Source organism: Pinus tabuliformis, chromosome 9, assembly GCF_031772625.1.
Source record: "Pinus tabuliformis cultivar Carrire ecotype Pingquan chromosome 9, CPIR1, whole genome shotgun sequence".
In the NCBI taxonomy this organism is placed as follows: Eukaryota; Viridiplantae; Streptophyta; class Pinopsida; order Pinales; family Pinaceae; genus Pinus; species Pinus tabuliformis.
The window spans coordinates 527551324-527571854 of record NC_142307.1 but is presented as its reverse complement, the minus strand read 5'-3'; the positions used below and the strand labels follow the sequence as shown (position 1 = coordinate 527571854).

At 40.8% G+C, this 20531-nt stretch overlaps 1 protein-coding gene across 1 annotated transcript in view; it reads left to right on the top strand.

Annotated features, from left to right (window-relative positions):
• The window catches only part of LOC149149544 (arginyl-tRNA--protein transferase 2-like), an 89872-nt gene that overhangs the window by 25856 nt on the left and 43485 nt on the right, over positions 1-20531 (top strand). The window contains exon 3 of the mRNA XM_089441087.1: positions 20315-20465. Coding sequence (XP_089297213.1) covers positions 20315-20465 — 151 coding nt within the window. The remainder of the gene's footprint in view (positions 1-20314; positions 20466-20531) is intronic.

Sequence of the window (20531 nt, the reverse complement as noted above, 5' to 3'; positions counted from 1 at the left end):
TTCGATGTCATTTCATTAGAGATAGTGTACAACATGGAGCAGTCCAACTACAATACATTGCCACATAAGAGTAGGTTGCAGATATACTCATGAAAGCTCTAGGGAGAGCTAAGTTCATCTATTTCAAAGAACAAATGGGTATGGTGGAGAACTCGTTTCAGTAGCAGGGACAAAATTATTTAGGATGCGTCTTAGTTGTAGTAGCTGTAGTTGCAACAACAACAGATGAGAGGGAGTTGCAGTGCAAATGCAGAGTTGGCAGCATATGGTAGTGTCAACAACAACACAGATGTAACATCAGAGTTGTGCAGTAGTTGGTGGGCAGCAACAACCAAACATTAGCAGCGTGACAGACGTGATACAAAGACAAGGTGTTGTGGCAGGATGTACGACATTAGAGAGAGAACACAATCCTCACGAAGAGGGAGTGTTAGTTTGTAGCATTGTATGTGTTCTAGCCATGAAATTTGGTGGAGAGGCTAGAATACATGCGATCTCCAAAACCCAGAAATCGTTTCTGGAAATTTCACATAGAAGTGTCTCAATTAGATTATTGGTCGATTTTTAAAAATTTCCTAAGTCTAAACATAAGGAATATGGTTAATTAACTAGTATTAATTGAGATAAGGTGAGAATCATCTAGAAACTCACACGGATCGACAGAGAATTAATCTGGGCCATCGATTATCTTTTAATCTTGGCTGTTGATGCCCAAAAGAGTCGATGGGTAGATGGAAAATACACCAGTTGCAGATACTTAGTGATCTAGGCAGTTTGATTTCCCATTAGTAGATGATTCAGCAATGAGATCGAGTAGTAGGTGGCAGAGGGAGCATAGTGATTTTCCAGAGGAGTCAGAAGAGGAGGCTGTAATTATTCTCCAGGAGGCTACGAGGGGCTGCACAGTGCCTCAGGAAGGGCAGTTCGATTTAGTTGTGAAGTGGGTTGTTTAAGGTGCCGGAGGCCGGGAAAATTTCCAGAAGGCCTGGGAAGAGACTTCCAGCAGCAGAGACAGGCAAAACATTTGCTTCAGAGGGAGTTCCGGGCTGAGTGTACAAGGGATTGCACAAAGCCAGCGCAGAGGTTGATGCAGATCATTTCGGGGGTCAGTTTCTGATCCCAGACTGAGCTGAGATTGCTTGGAGATGAGGATAAAATTCCCTCGCATATTTTGGCCAATATTTCCTTCAGATAGAAATGCTAGTTTGGCATCATTTTATTGTACTCAAAATTTCTGCTGCATAATAATAATAAAACCCTCATTTATTGCACCAGTTTTTCCACATTGGCTTTTTCTGGGGACTATTGTCCAAAAACAACCATGTCAAAATTTTATGTGTGTGCTAAAATTTGTCAGTTTCTAGTTTGCTATTTTTCCGTAGTATTTTATTTGTGAAGGTTGTAGTGTGATTTATTTGATATTCGCCGTAGCAGATAAATTGTTAAAATAATTAACAATTAGAAAAATAAATTCTAGTTGCTGCAATAGGATTCCAGTTTTAGAATTTTCACAGGAAGGGTTTTGATGTGGTTTTGTTCCCTCACCTTAAATGGAGGGTTAATCCTCATTCCTAGTCCTGTTTTCAGATTCCACATCTTTCACTCCCTTCCATACATTACAAGCCCTATTTCATCATTTTCCTTCTCTGAGTCCACATGACCACTAGGTCCACAAAGCATTGACACACCCCCTCCCCTTGTCCACATGTCTGGGTTGAGCCTGGAAATGTTGCCTCAGAGGTTGATGTAGCAAAAAGAAAGTTAAAAACATATAATGGCCACAAGCATGAAACAAAAGAAAATGAACATTATAAAATGCAGAAGATGGACTTCTTCCTGTAAGTCACCATTCAGAAAAGCACTCTTTACATCCATTTGATGGACTTTCCAATTGAACTGAGCTTCTAAGGCAAGGACAAGCCGTATGGTACTCATCTTGGCTGTAGGAGCAAAGGTCTCCTCGTAGTCAATGCCTTCCTTCTGTGAGAACCCTCAAGCAACAAGGCGAGCTTTATACTTGTCTAGAGTTCTGTTTGCTTTGTATTTCACTTTATACACCCATTTGCAGCGAATGGGCTTTTTCCCTGCAGGAAGATCAGAAAGGGTCCAAGTGTGATTCTTCCGAAGACTCTGGAATTCAGCTTCCATAGCCTGTTCCCACTCAGGTGTACCCATAGCCTTTGAATAGGTTTGAGGCTCAAAAATACTGTGCAAGTTAGCCATAAGAGCAAAATTTACTGTAGACTGCTGTTTGCTATTATGTCTAGAAGTTCTACCTTCAAGGAGCTCATTATCTCGGAGATCACCAATGGTTTTAGCCCACCATTTAGGTCGGAGAGTAGAGGAACCAATATTTGGAGGAGATGGAGAAGGCTCAGGAACAATAGGAGCAGCAAGATGAGGGTTATTTTCCGGAGGAAGCTCAGGTAGTGCATCATCCCTCCCATCAGGTGGACCTACCAGAAGAAGAACACTGTGAGGCTGATCCTCAAAACACTGCTCAGAAGGAGGAGATTGAAAGAATCCTCTGTCTTCATCAAATACTACATCAAGACTGAAGCTAAGATGACCAGTGGCTATATCTATTAACCTATAGGCCTTGTGATGATCACTGTACCCTATCATCATGAGTTTCTGGCTTTTGGAATCCAACTTAGAGTGCTTAGCAGCTGGAATCCAAACATATGCAACTGAGCCAAATACTTTGAGGTGACTGATCTTAGGCTTACAGCCAGACCAAACCTCTTCGGGAGTCTTCCCCTTAACAGCCTAAGTAGGTGATCGGTTAAGAAGATAGACAACAATAAATACTGCTTCAGCCTAGAATTTGTTCGGAACATTCTTGTGTTGTAACATGGAACGAGCCATTTCAACAACCGTACGATTGCGGCGTTCGACAACACTGTTCTGCTGAGGAGTGTAGGGTGTAGTTAACTGACGTTTGATGCCATGAGTATTATAGAAGTTGGAGAAAGTAGAAGAACAATATTCCCCCCCGTTATCTGTCCTAAGAGTTATGATATTACAGCCAGACTCTTTTTCAACTAAGGAATTAAACTTTTGAAAGATACTAAATACATCAGATTTATATTTTAGAAAATACACCCACATCTTTCTATTGAAATCATCTACAATAAGCAAAAAATATTTGCAACCAGTAATAGAAGATGTATGCATAGGACCACAAATATCAGCATGAATTAACTGGTGTACCTTAGATGCGCGCCAAGATTCTCCATCCTTGAATGAAGACCGATGTTGCTTGCCAGCTTGACAGGCGCCACATACTCCCAACTGTTGAGTTTGAATATCAGGTAACCCTGACACAAGTCCCTCCCGAGAGAGCTGAGAGAGATACTGCATGTTTAGATGCCCATATAGCTGATGCCATAGAGTGCTGATGGGAGAAACACGAGCTGCTAGAGCTACTTCTGGAGAATCTCCAGTGTCAAGAAGCCTATATGGACCATGATCCTCTAGGCCAACAACAATCGTAAGATTAGTGCCCCTATCGATAATTGAGCACTTGTGTGCACTCAAGCTGAGGAGAGTTCCTCATAATCTGGCTGACATACAACAGATTAATTTCCATACCAGGGACATAGTACACATTCAGGAAGATGAGGTGTGCGCCCACCAGACTGGATCTGAACTGTACCTTTGCCAACCACTGTGTACTCTTCACCTCCGCCAAATACTACTAAATCACTGAAAGGTGAGAAGTCAATAAACTAGTCACACCTGTGAGAGAAATGGCGTGATGCACTAGAGTCAATGTACCAGGTCGAAGATGGGGCATGATTTGAAAACTTTTTAGCCATAAAGGCGTAAAAGGCAGATTCTGTCTGCTCGGATTGTTCTGCAACATTCGCTGCCTGATGGGGCCCTCCCTGTTTCTTCTGTTCAGAAGCAATCCTCTGTCGGCAATCTTTCTTCATGTGGCTGAATTTGTGACAATAATTACACTGCACATTCTTCTTCATAGCAGGATCAAAAAAATGCGAAGAACCTTTCTGCTGAAAGGACTGATATTTGGCAGCAAAAGCATTTTCTAAGGAGGCTGATGAAGCACCACTACCAAACTGTTGTTTCCAACGATCCTGCTGCATGAGTTTGGTGCATAACTCCGGAAACGTCAGATCAACATTAGTGGAGGTAATGTTGAGTGTTTCTATGAAGTGCTCATAAGATTTTGGTAGACTTTTCAGAGTGATGACTACCATATCTTTTTCCTCCATGGTCCGACCAATGGCTTCGAGCTGATCTCGAATGTCTTTAATCCTGTTAAGATGTTCCTGTAAAGACATATGTTCGTCCATCATGATGGAGAACAACTGATTCTTGAGAAAGAAAGCTTTGCTCTTGTCGGATGTCTTGTGTAATTCCTTCAAATGTTGTCAGATTTCAGTAGCTGTCTTGCCGGAAGGAATCTGCGGTAACTGATCATCAGTCACAAAGAGTTTGAGAAGCGTAACAACCTCTCGATTTTGATCATCAAACTTATCTTGATCAGTACCAGTTGTACCAGGACAGAGCTCTTTGTTCAGAATGAGCTGGTCAAGACGCCTATATTCAACAATGGTCAACATTCTCTGTTTCCAGATGTTATAATTTGTGCCATTAAAGAACTGATTGGCTTCCAACATTAGATTGGTTAGCGAGGCCATCTGCATGTTTCCCAAGACACGGAAAACAACAAAGGAGTCTGGCACAGATTTCAACGCAGATGCCGGCTGATCTGGAAATCCACGGCCCCTCCTTGGTTTGCTCAATGGTTGCTGTTAAATAATGCGTATTGCTTTGCATTGTGCTGATTGGTATATAGGTGGGGACATATGCTGCTACAGGAATGCCAAGTTCCAGCTAACTCTTGCTCAGGTACAGAAAAGAACAGCGCAAAACTTTACTCCAACAATAGGACTGAACACGTCCCTCTAGTAATTGGCGGAAATGTGCAAACGCTGTTACGACTGATAATAATGGCGATGACCCTCGTGCTGATAACGTCACACACAGCCGCCGCGCGATCCTAGCTGTCAATCCGTCAATCACACGCAACCAATGCTCGATCTAGCCGTCACTCTGTCCCGTTGTCGCCGTTGCTTCCGCAGGCCACACAGAGAGATTTCACGAGCGGCAAGAAAAAATTTCTCCAGCTCAGGTAGAGACAGAGGGGATCAAGAAATAGTGCCGTTTGAACGACAATAGTGACCAACTAGAAGATTAGTTGGCGCTGTTCGTTCTAATGAAATTTTCGAAGGGTTCTGTTTCTTCTCGGCTAACACGAAATGGCTACTGTAGCTTCTGCAAAGAGTAATGTCTTGAAATCAGTAGTTCCAGCCGTCAAGAAATCCCTGTTGCCTTTGGCCCGTCCAGGGGATTCCATTGCCTCTGTAATGTGTCGGGGCTTGTCAACGACGGCAGTGAAATACAGGCCTGAGGACGATTCGTCGATTCAAGATGACAGAGAAAGGTGTCAGGCTCCGAAAATCCGCCGCGGGGGTTGGGATTTGGCCTCAATCAGCTGTTCGATAACCCTTTCCTCGCGGCTTCTTGCGGGACAGAGGGAAAGTCTGCCTGCGTCGGGATCAGATGATTGGCTTACCCTCAAACAATCACCCAAAGTTTTGAGATATTGCCTTCAATTAACGGAGCGTCGACCTTTGAACTTCGGAGGAGCAGCACCATGAACAACACGAGGAGGAAGAACAACATCATTCATCAGAGAGAACTTAGCGTGGGTCATCACTGGCCAGTAACCACTATTTATCGAGAACGCTGATACACCGAACTCTTGTGTCTTTGGCTTCACTGAGGGGTTTCCATATGATTTGAGAATTGAGAAAATGTTAGATCAAAACCCTTATATAACCAAATCCAAAAAACTCAAAGATCATCGCTGAAAAAAATAAAAAAACTGCGGCTCAGAAATTGTGACACCCAGTAAAAGAAAAATTAAGATTCCTAGAGAGCAATTTCGAAATGAAACACCAAATTTTTCAAACAATGAAAAATTATTTCGAAAGAAATACCAAAGCTCTGATACCATAATCAATGAATTAATTGAATTGATTTACATGAGCAAATGAAGCTCAATAGGTAATACAGAGATATTTATAGAAATAGAAACATCAAGTTTCTATTAGGAAATAGAAACACCCAGTTTCTTCTGAGAAACTGCTAAAAAGATAAAAATAGAAACAGCTAATAAGAATGAGCATTAAACACTAAATAGCATTATTCTAATAGACATTAATATAGCACGTGGGCAAAAGCCAAGCATGAGCTCTACCCCTTACTATCGCCATCACCCTGGTTATTTGGGCCCCATGAGTGCCCCTACTTTATTAAGGAAGCCATGCACATCGCAAACGTTGGTGGGCGATGAACTGCCCCACCTTAAGGGGGTAATAACTGCGTACGTCATACACAACATGCTCTCATCTCCTACAGCCCGAGTAGTAATACAAAGAAAAATCAAGGAAAGGCAAAAGGCAAGTAAAGGGGTGGAAAAACAAAGGCTGGGGTAACTCATGCATCCACGATTGTTGCCTCCTATCTCTATACACCTGATATGTGGACATCCCTCATCATTGCCACCCTTGAACCCACGACATTTGGCCTTCAGACCTTCGTGTCCCCATCCATTCATCATCAACCATATGACCTATCAAATGAAGGATATACCAAGGAACTATCATTCCCCTTAGGGGTTGGGAACACCTAATAGGGTCGTTTATTAGCCACTCCTACTTAGGAAGGTAACACTATTGTGAGCTTGAAGCTCTAAATTTGGAAGGGAAACCCATTATGAAGTCTCAATCATGCCCTTGATAAACAAGTTTGGTTCACTTAGATGCATTAATGAATTATTGTACCTGATGGTGAGGATGCACATTGGACATTATATGTAATTGGCAAGTGGTTCATCATGGGTTGGGCAACTTAATTGGGGCCCAAGTCTAACAAAGGGTCATATTGACACCCCCAGGGGAAGTGTTGAGAGCCATAAGACTCCCATCATGTGTAGAGCATCATTTCACACCATGGGCAGCCTCAACACCTTCAACAATTTGTTTATTGCCCCACATTATTCACGAGATGATGCACTTATACTAGTGTGCCCAACTGACGTACCATATGGAGGGGTAGCTGATCCAAGGCCCAAAGGAGGTTTGTCTCACCCTTGAGACATGGGAGGGAAAGCACCATCATCAAAGCCCTTATTTGGAGCATCATATAGGCTATTCTAGCATCAAGAGACCCATGAGATCAACATTTGTGCCCCAAACCTACTTTGGGGCCCCACATGATGACTTGCATGAAAAATTAGGGGCCATCCCCTAGTTTGTGATTTATGGAGCCCTCTCTCACATCCTGGCACCTAGAGGACTCAACATGGCCCTCCAACGACCTTGCATCAGCATGACATCATCAACTCGGCTTGGGTGGCTTGTGACCAAGGCATATATCTTGTTCATTATTATAATATTTTGGGGGCTACTAGGCTAAATTCGATTTAGGAGGAATCATATAAATATAACTTAGGTTCATTTTGTGAGAGATCATGATCACACTTGGATTCGTTCTCTTGTAAATAACTCACACTTTTTCTTTGGGGCTATTGGAGACTCTTTTATTGCATTTTGATGCATGGAGATGATTCACACTTTTTCTTTGGAGCTTCTCCTTGAATAGCGGATGGATATATTGCATGCCTCTTTGTAAGTGTCTAATGTTGATGAAGTTTTCTTTGAACTTGTTTAATGTATGGAATTGCTATTCTAGAATATGCTAAATTTGTGCCCTAATTGTTGAAGATTAATTTTGGAAAGCTTTTCTAGTAGAGTATCTCATATGTTATCCAGTAAAAGGCATGTAATGAATGTTGCTAGTGAATGAATATCTTTGAATTCTTCATGAAACTCCATTATCTCTTGAAGAGGGTAAATGTTTGAAGTTGGTACCTAGGGCATCGATTTCGAGCCTCCTTGGAAGACGTTTTATCTCATCTTAAGCATATCAAGACTCCATTGCCCAAAGCACTACGCACTAGTCCAAGGTATTTGGTGATCAAACTTCTCTGTCTCCATAATTCCTCTTTCTAAATTTTTTGCCCCCTTTCTCTTGGACGGCTAGACTTGGGCGTCGAGTGAAATTGATTGGAGAGTACATTAATGAATCCCAAGGGCTTAAGCTTCAAGCCTAGGGTCTTGCCTACAAGACCTCAAGGTTTTGGTTGGCATCTCTTAAGTTTTCACCCATAAAATCTTGTGCTCTAGGTGTGCCCTAAGAGGGAAACCCTAGCTTGTATTTCCTTGGCTTAGGGGCTTCTTTGAGGGTTGTATGAGCATACTACTCGAAGAAGTAGATCATAAGAAACCGTTTCTGATACTTGTCTTGATCTTGGGAGTACCTTGACCAAGAAAATTCATGAAACCCTAGATCTAGCACAAGTCCTTTCTAGGTTTCTTGTAGGAAGCAAAGTTCCTTTAGAAGCAATATACCATAACCTAGGGCTTTCCTCAAGAGATCCTAATCCATCACCTTGCACCATAAACCATAAAACATTTATCAAAGGTGATTATCTACCTACTGGGACTCCTACCATCGGTGAAAGTTTGTAAAGAGCAAGGGACATTGACTCTGGTGACAATAGGTCATTGTCCTATTGTTATCACATAGTCTAGCTCTCCATCCTTTAGAATTTTCCTCTTTAGGCCTTGCTAGATTGTGTGGTAACATTTTTGGCGCCATTATCGGGGAGGAACGAGGTCTACCTCCTTGGTCAAATCTTTGAAGATGTGGCTCTTTCAACGACAATATAAATCCTCTTCTGGCGACTCCTAAATTGCTTGGTTTATGAAGATCACGAAGAAAAGATAGCTCCCTAATTAGAGCTGTTGCTAGGAAAGCTGGCGAGCTTGATAGATCTACTTCAAGAAATCCAACACCTGTTGCAAGGCAACTTTTCCTTGGCATCATGAATACTAACACCAACCAAAATCAAAACCAAACATCCCAACTTAGAAAATGGAACGTAGCACCTTTCCTTGATGCTCCCCATTCATTACTTGAGAGGCATCGTGAGTGGCTACCCAAGTTCCAAGGGAAGGGTAATATCACTACTAATAGACATGTGAATAATTTCCTTTGGGCCATCTTCCCTAAAATGATTGAGCATGAAGATACTGTAAGATGTTATTTGCTTTGACAATTGAGGGAGATGTGAGAGATTGGTACACTAGCCTACCTTCAGGGAGTGTCACAAGTATTGACCAACTTGAAGACCTCTTTAGGAAAAGATGGGTCATTGATGTTGATGGAGATATTGCCACTGAGAAGTTCTACCGTATGCAAAAGGGACCAAATGAAGATGTTAAAACTTTCATCCAAATACTCGATAGGGTTATTTGGGAAATTCTTGATAGTCTTAAGCCTACCGATGCCCAAATCCTAGACAAGTTCATCAAGGCAATCCAAGGCCATCTAACATACCAACTTAAAGATAAGAAGCCTAAAACTCTTGCTGAAGCAAAGGAGATGGTCATTGAAATTGAACAAAATCTAAATGTTGCCCATAGTGAGATGTTCAATTTCCCTAGAGCTAAAGTTGAAGTCAAGAAAGTCAGATCTAAAGATCAGATAAGATCATTGGTCACTTTGTGCAAAAATGTTGAAAAACTATCTGATGACATGAATACTGGGGATAAGGTGTATATGAATAAGTTCATTGTTCTAGAAAGAGGACAGAGAACCACTTTCCCCTCCAAGAACAAAAACAAGGTCTTTGTTAAAAAGAACAAGGAGGGCTGACCAACTCAACAAAGTGTCCCTAATACCTTGGCTCCAACCAATGTGGTGGAACAAGAAGACTCATCTTTCGAAGAATATCAAAGTGATAGTTCTAGTGAAGAGAGTGAAGATGAGGAGGGTAGTGAACAAATGAATGTGGTTGGTGAATCCCAAGCTTTCAACATCATATTAGGTGGTACATATACCCATTTGCAAATCAACGAAGTAAAACTTAAAGAAGAACCAAGTGATACTGTGTTGAATACAGAGAATAGCGAGAGATTCAAAGGGGTGCAATACTCAAGGAAGAATGACAAAGAAGCCTCTTCAAGCTCTAAGCCATCAAAGGTAATGGATCTTCCTCCAAAGGAACCCCCAAAGAAGGATCCTCCTAAGAAAGATAACATAAAAAAGTATCCTCCTAAAAGGGAGCCCAAACCCAAGATCAAAGAAGTTGAGTTAGACATTGATGCAGGCGCTACCATAAGTAAATTTAGTATGCAAGTTCCTATAAAGGAGATTGTAAAGATCCTATCCCAAAGAAGGCAAGTGAAGAAAACTGTAGGGGTTGATGACGATGACCCACCTATTATGTTGCAAAATATTCATTTCACTAGGACAAATCCTGGCCACGACCCATTCCTACTGACCCTAGCGATAAACTGTCTTCTTCTTCATAATTGTATGTTAGATTCTGGGGCTTCCGCAAATATTATGCCATTTAAGGTCATGAAGCAACTTAAATTGAACATCACTCAACCCTATAAGAATGCATATGGTTTTGATTCTAGGTCCATTCCCGTCTGTGGCCTTATTAAAGATCTCAAGGTAGCTTTGGCTGTTAGTGAGGATATTTTTGTGCTTATGGACATAGTTGTTATTGACATACTTGGCATGGGGGGAATGTTGTTATCTAGAAAATGGGTTGCTTCTGTGGGTGGACAACTTCAAATGGATTTATCTTATGCAACCATCCATCAACCCGACAGGACCTTGTTCATTCTCTATAAGGAGCTTCAATTTCCGAAGCATGTGAGGATCTTGGCCTTCTCCCATATCCGGGTAAGCCCCCTTATCTCAAGGATTGAAATGTCATTTCCCTTCATTCTTCCCAAGAAATATGTCTCCTTAAAAGGCCTAACCCTAAAGAGAATAAGCCTAAAAAGAAGTGGGTGCATAAACCAAAGAAGGAATTTAAGATTGGGGAAGTAGTGTTGGTTGATAAAAACCCCGTGCCTGTCAAAATCCATGGTAAGGTTGGTGAAGGGTACTATTACATAGCTAGACTTGATGGTGAGCTTTGGCCTAATCCCGTCAAGGCTAGTCACATCACCCCTTTCCTGGATACTTGACATTGTATATTATGCATGTTAGAGTAGGATGCATTGCATATTGATTTTGCATAGCTACTATCATCATATCATGTTCTCATGCTAGAATATATGTATTTAGACTAGGCTTTGCATCTTAGAATAAATTTTCTTTTCTGTATGGTTTTATTATTTGATGAAAACATGGGCGATAAAAGTACGCCCAGGACACATGCTTCCAACATTGCTTGTGATGTGTAGGATATAGGTCTGTGGTCCCGGAGGATTGTTGGTGTTCTCATGAATTCACCGTTCGAGTACATTGATGGTGCACTCTACAGAGAGCTTATGTCCCAGTTGGATCCGACTATTACCCACCAAAAGTAGGTGACCCCGTAGGAGAATTTTTCTCTTAGATATCTCTTCAGCATGCTGCTAGCAACCCCTGACAACCACTGGTGTAGTCGATACACTGTGCCATTTGATCCTCGCTCCTTTCATCAATCATATGTTCCCTCACTCATCTGTTGAGAGCATAAGTTTGAAGGTGGGAAATCTAATCCAAAAGGTGTGTCTTTCATTGTGCAATTGGGTGCTTATGCTTGTTTTTCCTTGGGCATCTTGGGAATGGATTATTGGGTGACTTGGAAGAAGGATGGGTTTTGATCGTGGTTTTGTTCCCTCACCTTAAATGGGGGGTTAATCCTCATTCTTAGTCCCATGGGATCCCACATATTGACCAATGGTTTCATGAAGGGCACTACTTGGGAAAACCCAATTTTGGTTGCGTGGTCCCAATTTCCCATTCCACATGTTTCATTCTCTTTTGTACATGACAAGCCCTATTTCATCATTATCCTTCTCTGGGTCCACAAGGCACTGGCACATCTCCTCCCCTTGTCCACATGTCTGGATCGAGCCTGGAAACGTTGCCCTTGAGGTTGATGCAGCTAAAAGAAAGTTAAAAGCATATCATGGCCACAAGCACGAACAAAAGAAAAAGAACATCATAAAATGCAAAAGATACCCCATACATTAATATAGCACGTGGGCAAAAGCCAAGCATAAGCTCTACCCATTACAATGGCCATTACCCTGGTTCCTAGGAGCTAGGGCCCCATGAGTGCCCCTACATCATTAAGGAACCCATGCATGTCCCAATCCCTAGTGGGCGATAAACTGCCCCACCTTAAGGGGGTAATAACTGCTTACATCATACACAACATGCTCTCATCTCTTGGATCCCCAAGCATTAATACAAAGAAAAATCAAGGAAACGCAAAAGACAAGTAAAGAGGGGTGGAAAAGCAAAGGTTGGGGTAACTCATGCATCCACAATTTCTCCCTCCTACCTCTATACAACCCTAGGTCGTACCGATCGGTTCTGCTGGTTTCGGTACAGTTCCGATAAAATTGGTCAAAGCTATGCTTCCAGAAGATGCTAACAACGTTACAGTAAAAAGAAAGAGGATCATCCATAGTTCAACTATGGGGAATAGGGGAGGTGAAGAAGAACCAAATGCTAAATATCTCTTGCAAGTGATGATTCAAGGACAATAACAAATACCCAATTTGCTAGCCCAAGCACAACAACAGATGACACAACTCATTACCCAAGCTTTGGGAAATCTAAACAACATCCACAACAATACTGCTAATGTGTGTAATAGGGCTATGTTGAGGGAAGTAGTAGCCACAATCCTGGATTTTTTGCACAATCCAACACAAGGCCAACCGATGGAAGTAATCATAGACCCTTACTTAGTTTTTGGACAATTAAGCAACAACCAACCAAGAAACAACAAGAAAAAATGACTTTACAAAGTATTTACGAGAATATGGGACTTTGGGAGAAGATGTTCGAGCGCACATGACGTTCAACAAATACAACAACATTAAGTACATGAGCAAGCCCAAGGCACAACAAAATCATGATCTAATGCGCAAGATGGGGAAGTTGTACATTCCCTCCTTCGATGGATCAACCAAAAGTTTAGCTAGGGCTTGGGTACAAAAGTTTGATACCTATTTCAGTGTTAATCCCTTGTAGGAACCAAACACTATCCAATTTACCACACTACATTTGGAAGGGGAGGCACATGGATGGTGGTATCTGTTGAAAATGTAACTAGTATCAGTCTTGTTAAATTTGACAACTAGGGCCAAAATCCACCTTGGACAACTCATGATGAAGCTGATACTTTTATTGGATTCCTCTTTCTGAGAGGTGTAGGATTGATCTAAAGATCATCTCATTCTGACATGTACAAATGGAATTATGAATTTATTTTGTTTATGGACAAATTGTCAAGGTCGACCAACAAACTAAAGTAGGCTAAAAAGCCCAAAAGACATGTCTTTTCATCCTCAAAGTTGCATATAACTAAAAGGTCCATCTACCTCATTTGAACATCATTCATTCTCACACATATCTCTCTCTCCTCATCTGATTAGGTCGTACAACTTGAGGACAACCTTCTTCTCCTCCACACATGCGAAGAGTTGACTGCGATTTTCTTTTTCCTGCATTGACCAAGTTGCAGGAAGTTTTACCAACGTTGACCTTGTTTGACTGCGAATTTTTTGGAATTATTTTTGTTTGGGCAGGTCACATTTTTGGGCACAGAAATAGAGGCATTTTGTGCTGTTTGACTAGCATTTACCGTAGGTTTGACTCTGCATTGTCTGAGTTTGACTTATATTTTCGGGACTGTTTTGGGCTGATTCAGACTATCCCTGGAGGCTGAGTTGACTGGGTTTGACCGAGCTGATTTGGGGGAAGATTTCTGACTTATATTTTCGGGACTGTTTTGGGCTGATTCAGACTATCCCTGGAGGCTGAGTTGACTGGGTTTGACCGAGCTGATTTGGGGGAAGATTTCTGCTAAGTTGACCAACATTGACTTTCTTGTTAGGGCATCCTGTTGATTGCAATTGGACTGGACAGATTTGATTGTAGTTGGGAAAGTGAATTTTGTATATTATACTCACTCTCTCTGCTGAACTTTTGAAGAATAATAAGAAGACTTGATCAAGGGTTTCCCCACATTGGGGTTTTTCCCTAGCATCTGCCAAATATTGTATCCTCGTGTTGGCTTGTCTTCAGCTTTTTATTTATGTTCTATCTGCATCTACTGTCGTGTTAATGTGATTGCTAATCTGAAATTGACATTGGGCTAATAAGGAAAATTGAAGTAAATTTCTCTTAAGCATAGAACATACCATTGCTATCTTGAATTAACAAGTCTTCATGATTGTTGTCTAGCTTATGACATGGCATAATTCCTATGTATTTGTTAAAAGAAGAAAATAAAATTTATTGTAAAGAAAAAATAAAATTATTACTTTATAAGCATGGGTTTCATGCTCAATTTATTATATTTCTAGGTCAAAGCACCCATTGTGTGCTTCTAGGGTTTGTGTGATGAGTCACTGTCCTTGTCATCTTGTATTAGACCCTTCTTGGGCTTATTGTATCAAAGAAGAAATTTATTTTTTTGTCAAAAATGTAATTTGTGCCTCCACCAAGTCGGCCTCAAGAATTGTCAAGTTAGCCTCATGAAGGGAACTTGACCTCACAGAACCACTATATATAAGTTATGACTTCGACCTATTTGTGGCATCCAAGCAAGGAAGTTCGATCTGCAATCAAAAGAGTTGTGAAGAAGTGAAGAAGGCTTGAAGAAGAGGGAAAAACCCTAGCAAAGAAAGGAGGAACCCTAGCAAAGGAGATAAGCTCATTTTTTGCTTGTTTTCACTCACACTTGGGAGATTCTAAGTTGCAGGAAGGGTTGAAAATTGTAGGTTTGTAGGAGAGGCTGAAATTTTGATGCAGGAGGGCCGAAATATGTGATTGAAGCAGTTTTTGAAGAAGGTTGACTTTTGTTGATTAGAAGCAAACTTTGTCATCTTGAAAGGAATTTGTTGGGAGGCTACGTGGTGGATTGGAGGAGGTCTTATTGTTGGTCAAAGGGTCTTGGTGGTCTCACTTGATTTGGTTCTAAAGGAAGAGGAGAAATTTGGGTTTTCCCTAGAAGAGGGGTTTTGCCATGGTGCAGAGCCTACATCTTGTGTCCTTTTTGTTTTTGATCTTCATGCATTTGGTAGTTGCTTGATGATAAGAAGATAAAAGAAGACATAAAAGAAGATAATAAGAATACAAAGAAATCACAAGTAATTATCAAGATAAGAAATTTTTTCTACCTTTCTGATTTTCTAATAGTACCATGGATTGGTCACCTTAGGGCACTCCAACATGACATCTTATGTGTACTTCACAAAAAGATTGATACAACATTTTGATCAAAATGATCTTGAGATACATTTTAAGGAGTTGGCACAAATCAAACGGACTAGAGCACCAGAGGCTTTTCTCGCAGAATTTGAACGAATAATAGACATGGTCATAGATATCTCGGAGCAGAGGTTGGTCATGCTCTTTCTAGAAGGTCTAGCTAAACCATTGCATGGGTGTGTCAAGGCTTTCAAACTGTCCACATTGCAAGAGGTCATCACTAAGACTTGAGATATGGGAGATGCAACACCAAAAGTGAAGACTCCACCCATACCACAAATCCCTATGAAAGACAAGGCTAGGGAAAGGGAGAGATTCATTACATAGAAGTAGTTTTCGATAGCGACAATGAAAATGATACAATAGAGGCACCAAGCAAGGAGCCTAGCATTTATGAAGAAGCACCATCCCTAGAAGAGGCTAAGGGAGATAACAAGCCATGTCCGAGAATTGAAGCGGTACTATTGCCACTCTCTCAGGAGTCCCCTAAATATCACACCTTCAAAATCAAGGGTGTCATACGAGGACAACGAATCATAGCATTGATTGATGGTGGAGCAACATACAACTTCATTGATGCAACCATGGTGGTAAGGAGAGGCATCCCTACCTAGGAATTTGAAGGTTTCAAAGTGAGGGCAACTGATGGGTATAATATGACATGCACACAGGTAGTTCCACGTTTGAGCATCACATTAGGTAATTGTACATGCATTGATGATTTTTATGTGATAGAATTGGCTAATACTAATGTGGTGGTGTTGGGAGCACAATGGTTGTACTCACTAGGAAGATTTGTAATGAACTACAAAGTGATGGAAGTGGAATTCCGAGACCCAAATGGCAGCAAGGTACTAAGTCATATGAACAATGGTGGCCCCCAGATTGTATCGGCCAAGCAAATGGAGGTCATACCTAAGTGGGGGGAAGTAATTTGTGTGGCAACTTGTAGGAGTACAATCCCTAGATCATCAAGTAACAACTTGCAACCTTGAGATGGGATGTAAAGAGAACGTTGAACATGACATATTTACATTCTTGAGAGATTGGAGAGCCCACCTCTTAGTAGAGTACTCCAAAAATAAGTTTGCCTGTGAATTGTTGGACAGACTCATCCATGATGATAGGTACAAGTTAGAAGATGAGATCATCTTCTATGAAGATCAGCTATATTTTATCCCCGAATCTACACTCAGGGAAAAGCTCATTAGGCTTACACATGACAAGCCAGCTGAAGTCACATTGAAGCCTCACCCTCCAATCAGGAACTGCACAAATATGGAGCAGACATTTAACAAAGGCAGGCTAAAGACTGGTGAAAAGGAAGTCAATCAGATTGCAGCAACAAATTCTCCTGAGGTTCATGACAGTCTTATAAAAAGGGGAACACAAGACATGTTAATAGTAAGAAGCACTATAAAAAGCATGGAAAGAGGTATGTGGTAACAAAATATCATAAACGTGAAGTTTTATCTCTACATATTTTCTATCTTCAGCCACTGCTTACAAGGTTTGGTATATGAGTGTGAAGCTGACCCTCTTAATTTTCCAGGAGGACCTCATGCTTGAGCTAAGAGCCAAATTCTGTTATGCCATCTTTGCTGCTCTTAATACTTACAGTGTTACTACAGTCCCTTCGCTGCAAAATATATTGGGATAACACAAGTTACAAAAAGGGGAGAGCTGGAAGTGTTTTTCAGTTTACTTCAAATTGGGAAAAATGTCATGACTGCACTACACACTGCCAAATCACTCTTACCATGGTCAAGTGATTGCAAAGTTGCATGGAGCTGTATTGTCATTGATCCCTCACAGGTTGATGGGCCTTGCACTTGCACAAAGAAGAGGTTATTAAAAGGCCAACCATGCATAGAAGACAACACATTAAAAGATGGAAAGGGGTCCCCTCCAAATGAAGTGAAGACAGCACAAAAATATGGACAGCCTCTGTAGTTTATTGTAAGATTATTACCACTAAAAGGGGGATCAATTTCGTTCATGCTTTTTCTAAAGTTATTGGAGTCTGCTACTATGGTGAGAGGAGAAACTTCAGCTGACATAGAACTTACGTCAGTAGAAACACACACCTATACTTTTCGCCCAGAACTCACCTATGATTTGGAAGGTATAAGCAACAATTATTGCATGATGACATCGTCAATCAGCAATATGATTATTGGGGTGCAGGAAGAAAGAGGGTGTGCCGATATGGCAGCAATAAGGACTGAAGGAAATTCTTAAAAATTGAAGAAACAATCATGCAACACCTAGACTTGCAATTGCCTGAGGACAAGCAATGTTGAGAGGGGGGGACCATAATGTCCCCTATTGACTAATTTTCCATGGAAAGACGAAGCAGCCTATCCAACCCCATAGGCTATACTTATTGATAAAGGGGAAAACCCAAGTATCCAATGTTTGCGGAAACATTGGGTAAATTTTGCGGTAGATGGGGCAAAAAGTCCAAATTTGGGGTTGCATTTGCAACCCCTCATATTTGAGAAAACCCCATGAGGAAACCTACAAATAAAGGAGTTAGAATCACTTTTCATCATTGATTTGGATTGGATATCTTTGTTTTCTTGAGCTGATGCTCGAAGTGTTTTAAGACCCCTTCTTCTTGAATAGTTTCGGTGGAACTGGAAGTGATCCCACCCTAGCTAATCCTTTCTCTAGTTTCAGTGGAGCTGATCCAACCCTACCTAGACACGTATTTTCCTTGTTCGAGTACAACATTTTCTTGGAGCAGTTCTGGTTTGATTTTGGCACATTGAGATGTCCTCTGTTCAACTTGGAAGATTCGGTCTGAGGCTTGCTAGGGACAGTAGTATCTGCGGCTTGCTTGGAGGACAATCTGAGAACAGCAAAAGCAAATTGAGGATAGCGAGGTCCTAATTTCGGGAACACAACTTTCCCCTGTTAATTGCCTGTTCTTCCATTGAATAAGGGTTCAGTCTGTGGTCAGTTGAAGGCCAGAAGAGATTCATTCTGTGGCTTAAGTAGGAGGCTGTCTGAATTTTGTGAAAAGACAGCAGAGGCTTAGTCGAGACTCATTCCAGGCATCACTACAATAAGCAGAATAGCCGAGTCAACTAAGGCCTGTTCTCAAGATAATGAAGTATACTCGGCCCTTCTAGGGCTGAGGTCAGCCACGGTAAGGTAACCCTACCCAAGGACGAATGTGGAATTCTGGAATCTGGTGGTTACGATCCCAAGGATATCATTGCAACGATATTCAGGAGTTGAGTGTCCAACGATCTAAGCCAGAAATCAGCCTTTTGGGCTGCATCTACTGCAGTTTCGGCCACCAGTCCGTGGGGCATTCCTGAGGCCAGCCATTATATCTTCAGGTCTGTGGGCATCTCCAGGACAAACTGGACCTTGATGCAGTAATGTACAGTAGATAGTAAAGTAGTAAGTAGCACTTAGATTGGACAATATAGCAAAGTACAGTTGCATATTGATTTGTTAGCTTGTGACATTGCAAACAGTACTGGTGGAATTCCTGGTTGGATACAATCTCTGTTTTGTTGGGCAGTCAGCCCGAAGTCAATTTGTTTCCATTGAAGAACTATATTGCTGTTGAAGATATTACTCGCTGTTGGAAATATTGATGTTATTCAACGATGCCTACTGTTAAATAAATAAACGTGAAGTTTTATCATATAATATTCTGTTTGATTGGAACCCTAGGAACCCTAAGGGCTAAAATTACACTAGGACATTACATTCTCCGCATATGTAGACAGCTAGAAACTTCTTATCAGAATATCAGAAGAAGGTAGCAAGTGATCATCCACTTCCAGACTCCTGGTATAAACAATGATATATCACATGGCTCTCTTTATATATGGCAGATCAGAGGGAAAACATTAGACACTAATGCAGGAGCATCGAGGAAGTTAATATTTGTTTATAACGTATAATCAAAATGCAAATACATAAATCAATTAGATTCCACCCCTGGATTTACCCTTCTCTCGATACTCTCTTTCAATTAGATCAGTGGGTTGTACCTATCAGACTTATCAACCAGATCTGGTTATGTGCCTTTAAGGGTGAGCAGAGAGGGTTAACAAGCAGATCTTGATCATCTATGATTTACAGTCTATGAACTATATATTTTGAAAAGTTTTTATTACTATTTAGTTTTGATTGTTACATATGAGCAAATTAAATGGTTTCATAATAAATTAAATCTCAAGCATAAGTACTTAGCATTCAGTCTTGATGGACTTCATTAATGCTTTTATAATAGTTTGTTGAACATATCAGGCTTTTTGGAACTTGGAGGTGAATTGTTTACTGTGTCTATAGAGTTTAAGGGAGATGCATACATTGTGATTCACCATGGTTGATGGTTGGTGATTGAATAACATTATGGATAATTGTTATATGACTGAATTAATCTACTCTGCTGTCCAAACTATTCTATACATATAAATATCAAAGGTACATTGTCCTGAATGTGGCACTTTGCTTGCTGCTGTTATACTTGTAATTTTTGAAGTTTCTTATTCCCAGAACCATTATTGAATCCAGAAATTGCATTATCAAACAATCTGTGAGGCTTCATACCTTAAATTACAAGGAACAATTTATAGGCGTGGTTTTGTTTCTAGTAGAAAATGTCTCCTAAACATGGACTGTCAAGTGTTTTTGAGTTCCTAGCTGTTCAGGCATGAAGGCATTGAAGCTTAAATATTATGGTGAGGTCAAAATTTGTGCTTCTTGAAATGGAGCTCTGGCACTATTTTTCCTTTTGATTTACATTATGATATGTGAAAAATATTCAATATGAAATTGCATGATACAGAAACAATTAAAATTTTATGGTTTGTTTGATTGCCACCATCTTTATGAAATTTAAAATGCATTTTCATATCACATTGTTCAATCAAACCTGTCTATATAGACCTTCTTGACCGTGGCTGGAGAAGATCTGGAAAGCTTCTTTACAAACCTGAAATGGAAAGAACATGCTGCCCCTCTTACACTATTCGTCTCAAGGTAGATGCGTTTGTTCCAACAAAAGAGCAAAAACGTGTCCAGCGGCGGATTCAGAGGTATATTTGAAGTTTACAAGGTTACATGCAAGATTCATTTTAAAGTAAATCCACAGTTATAATGTT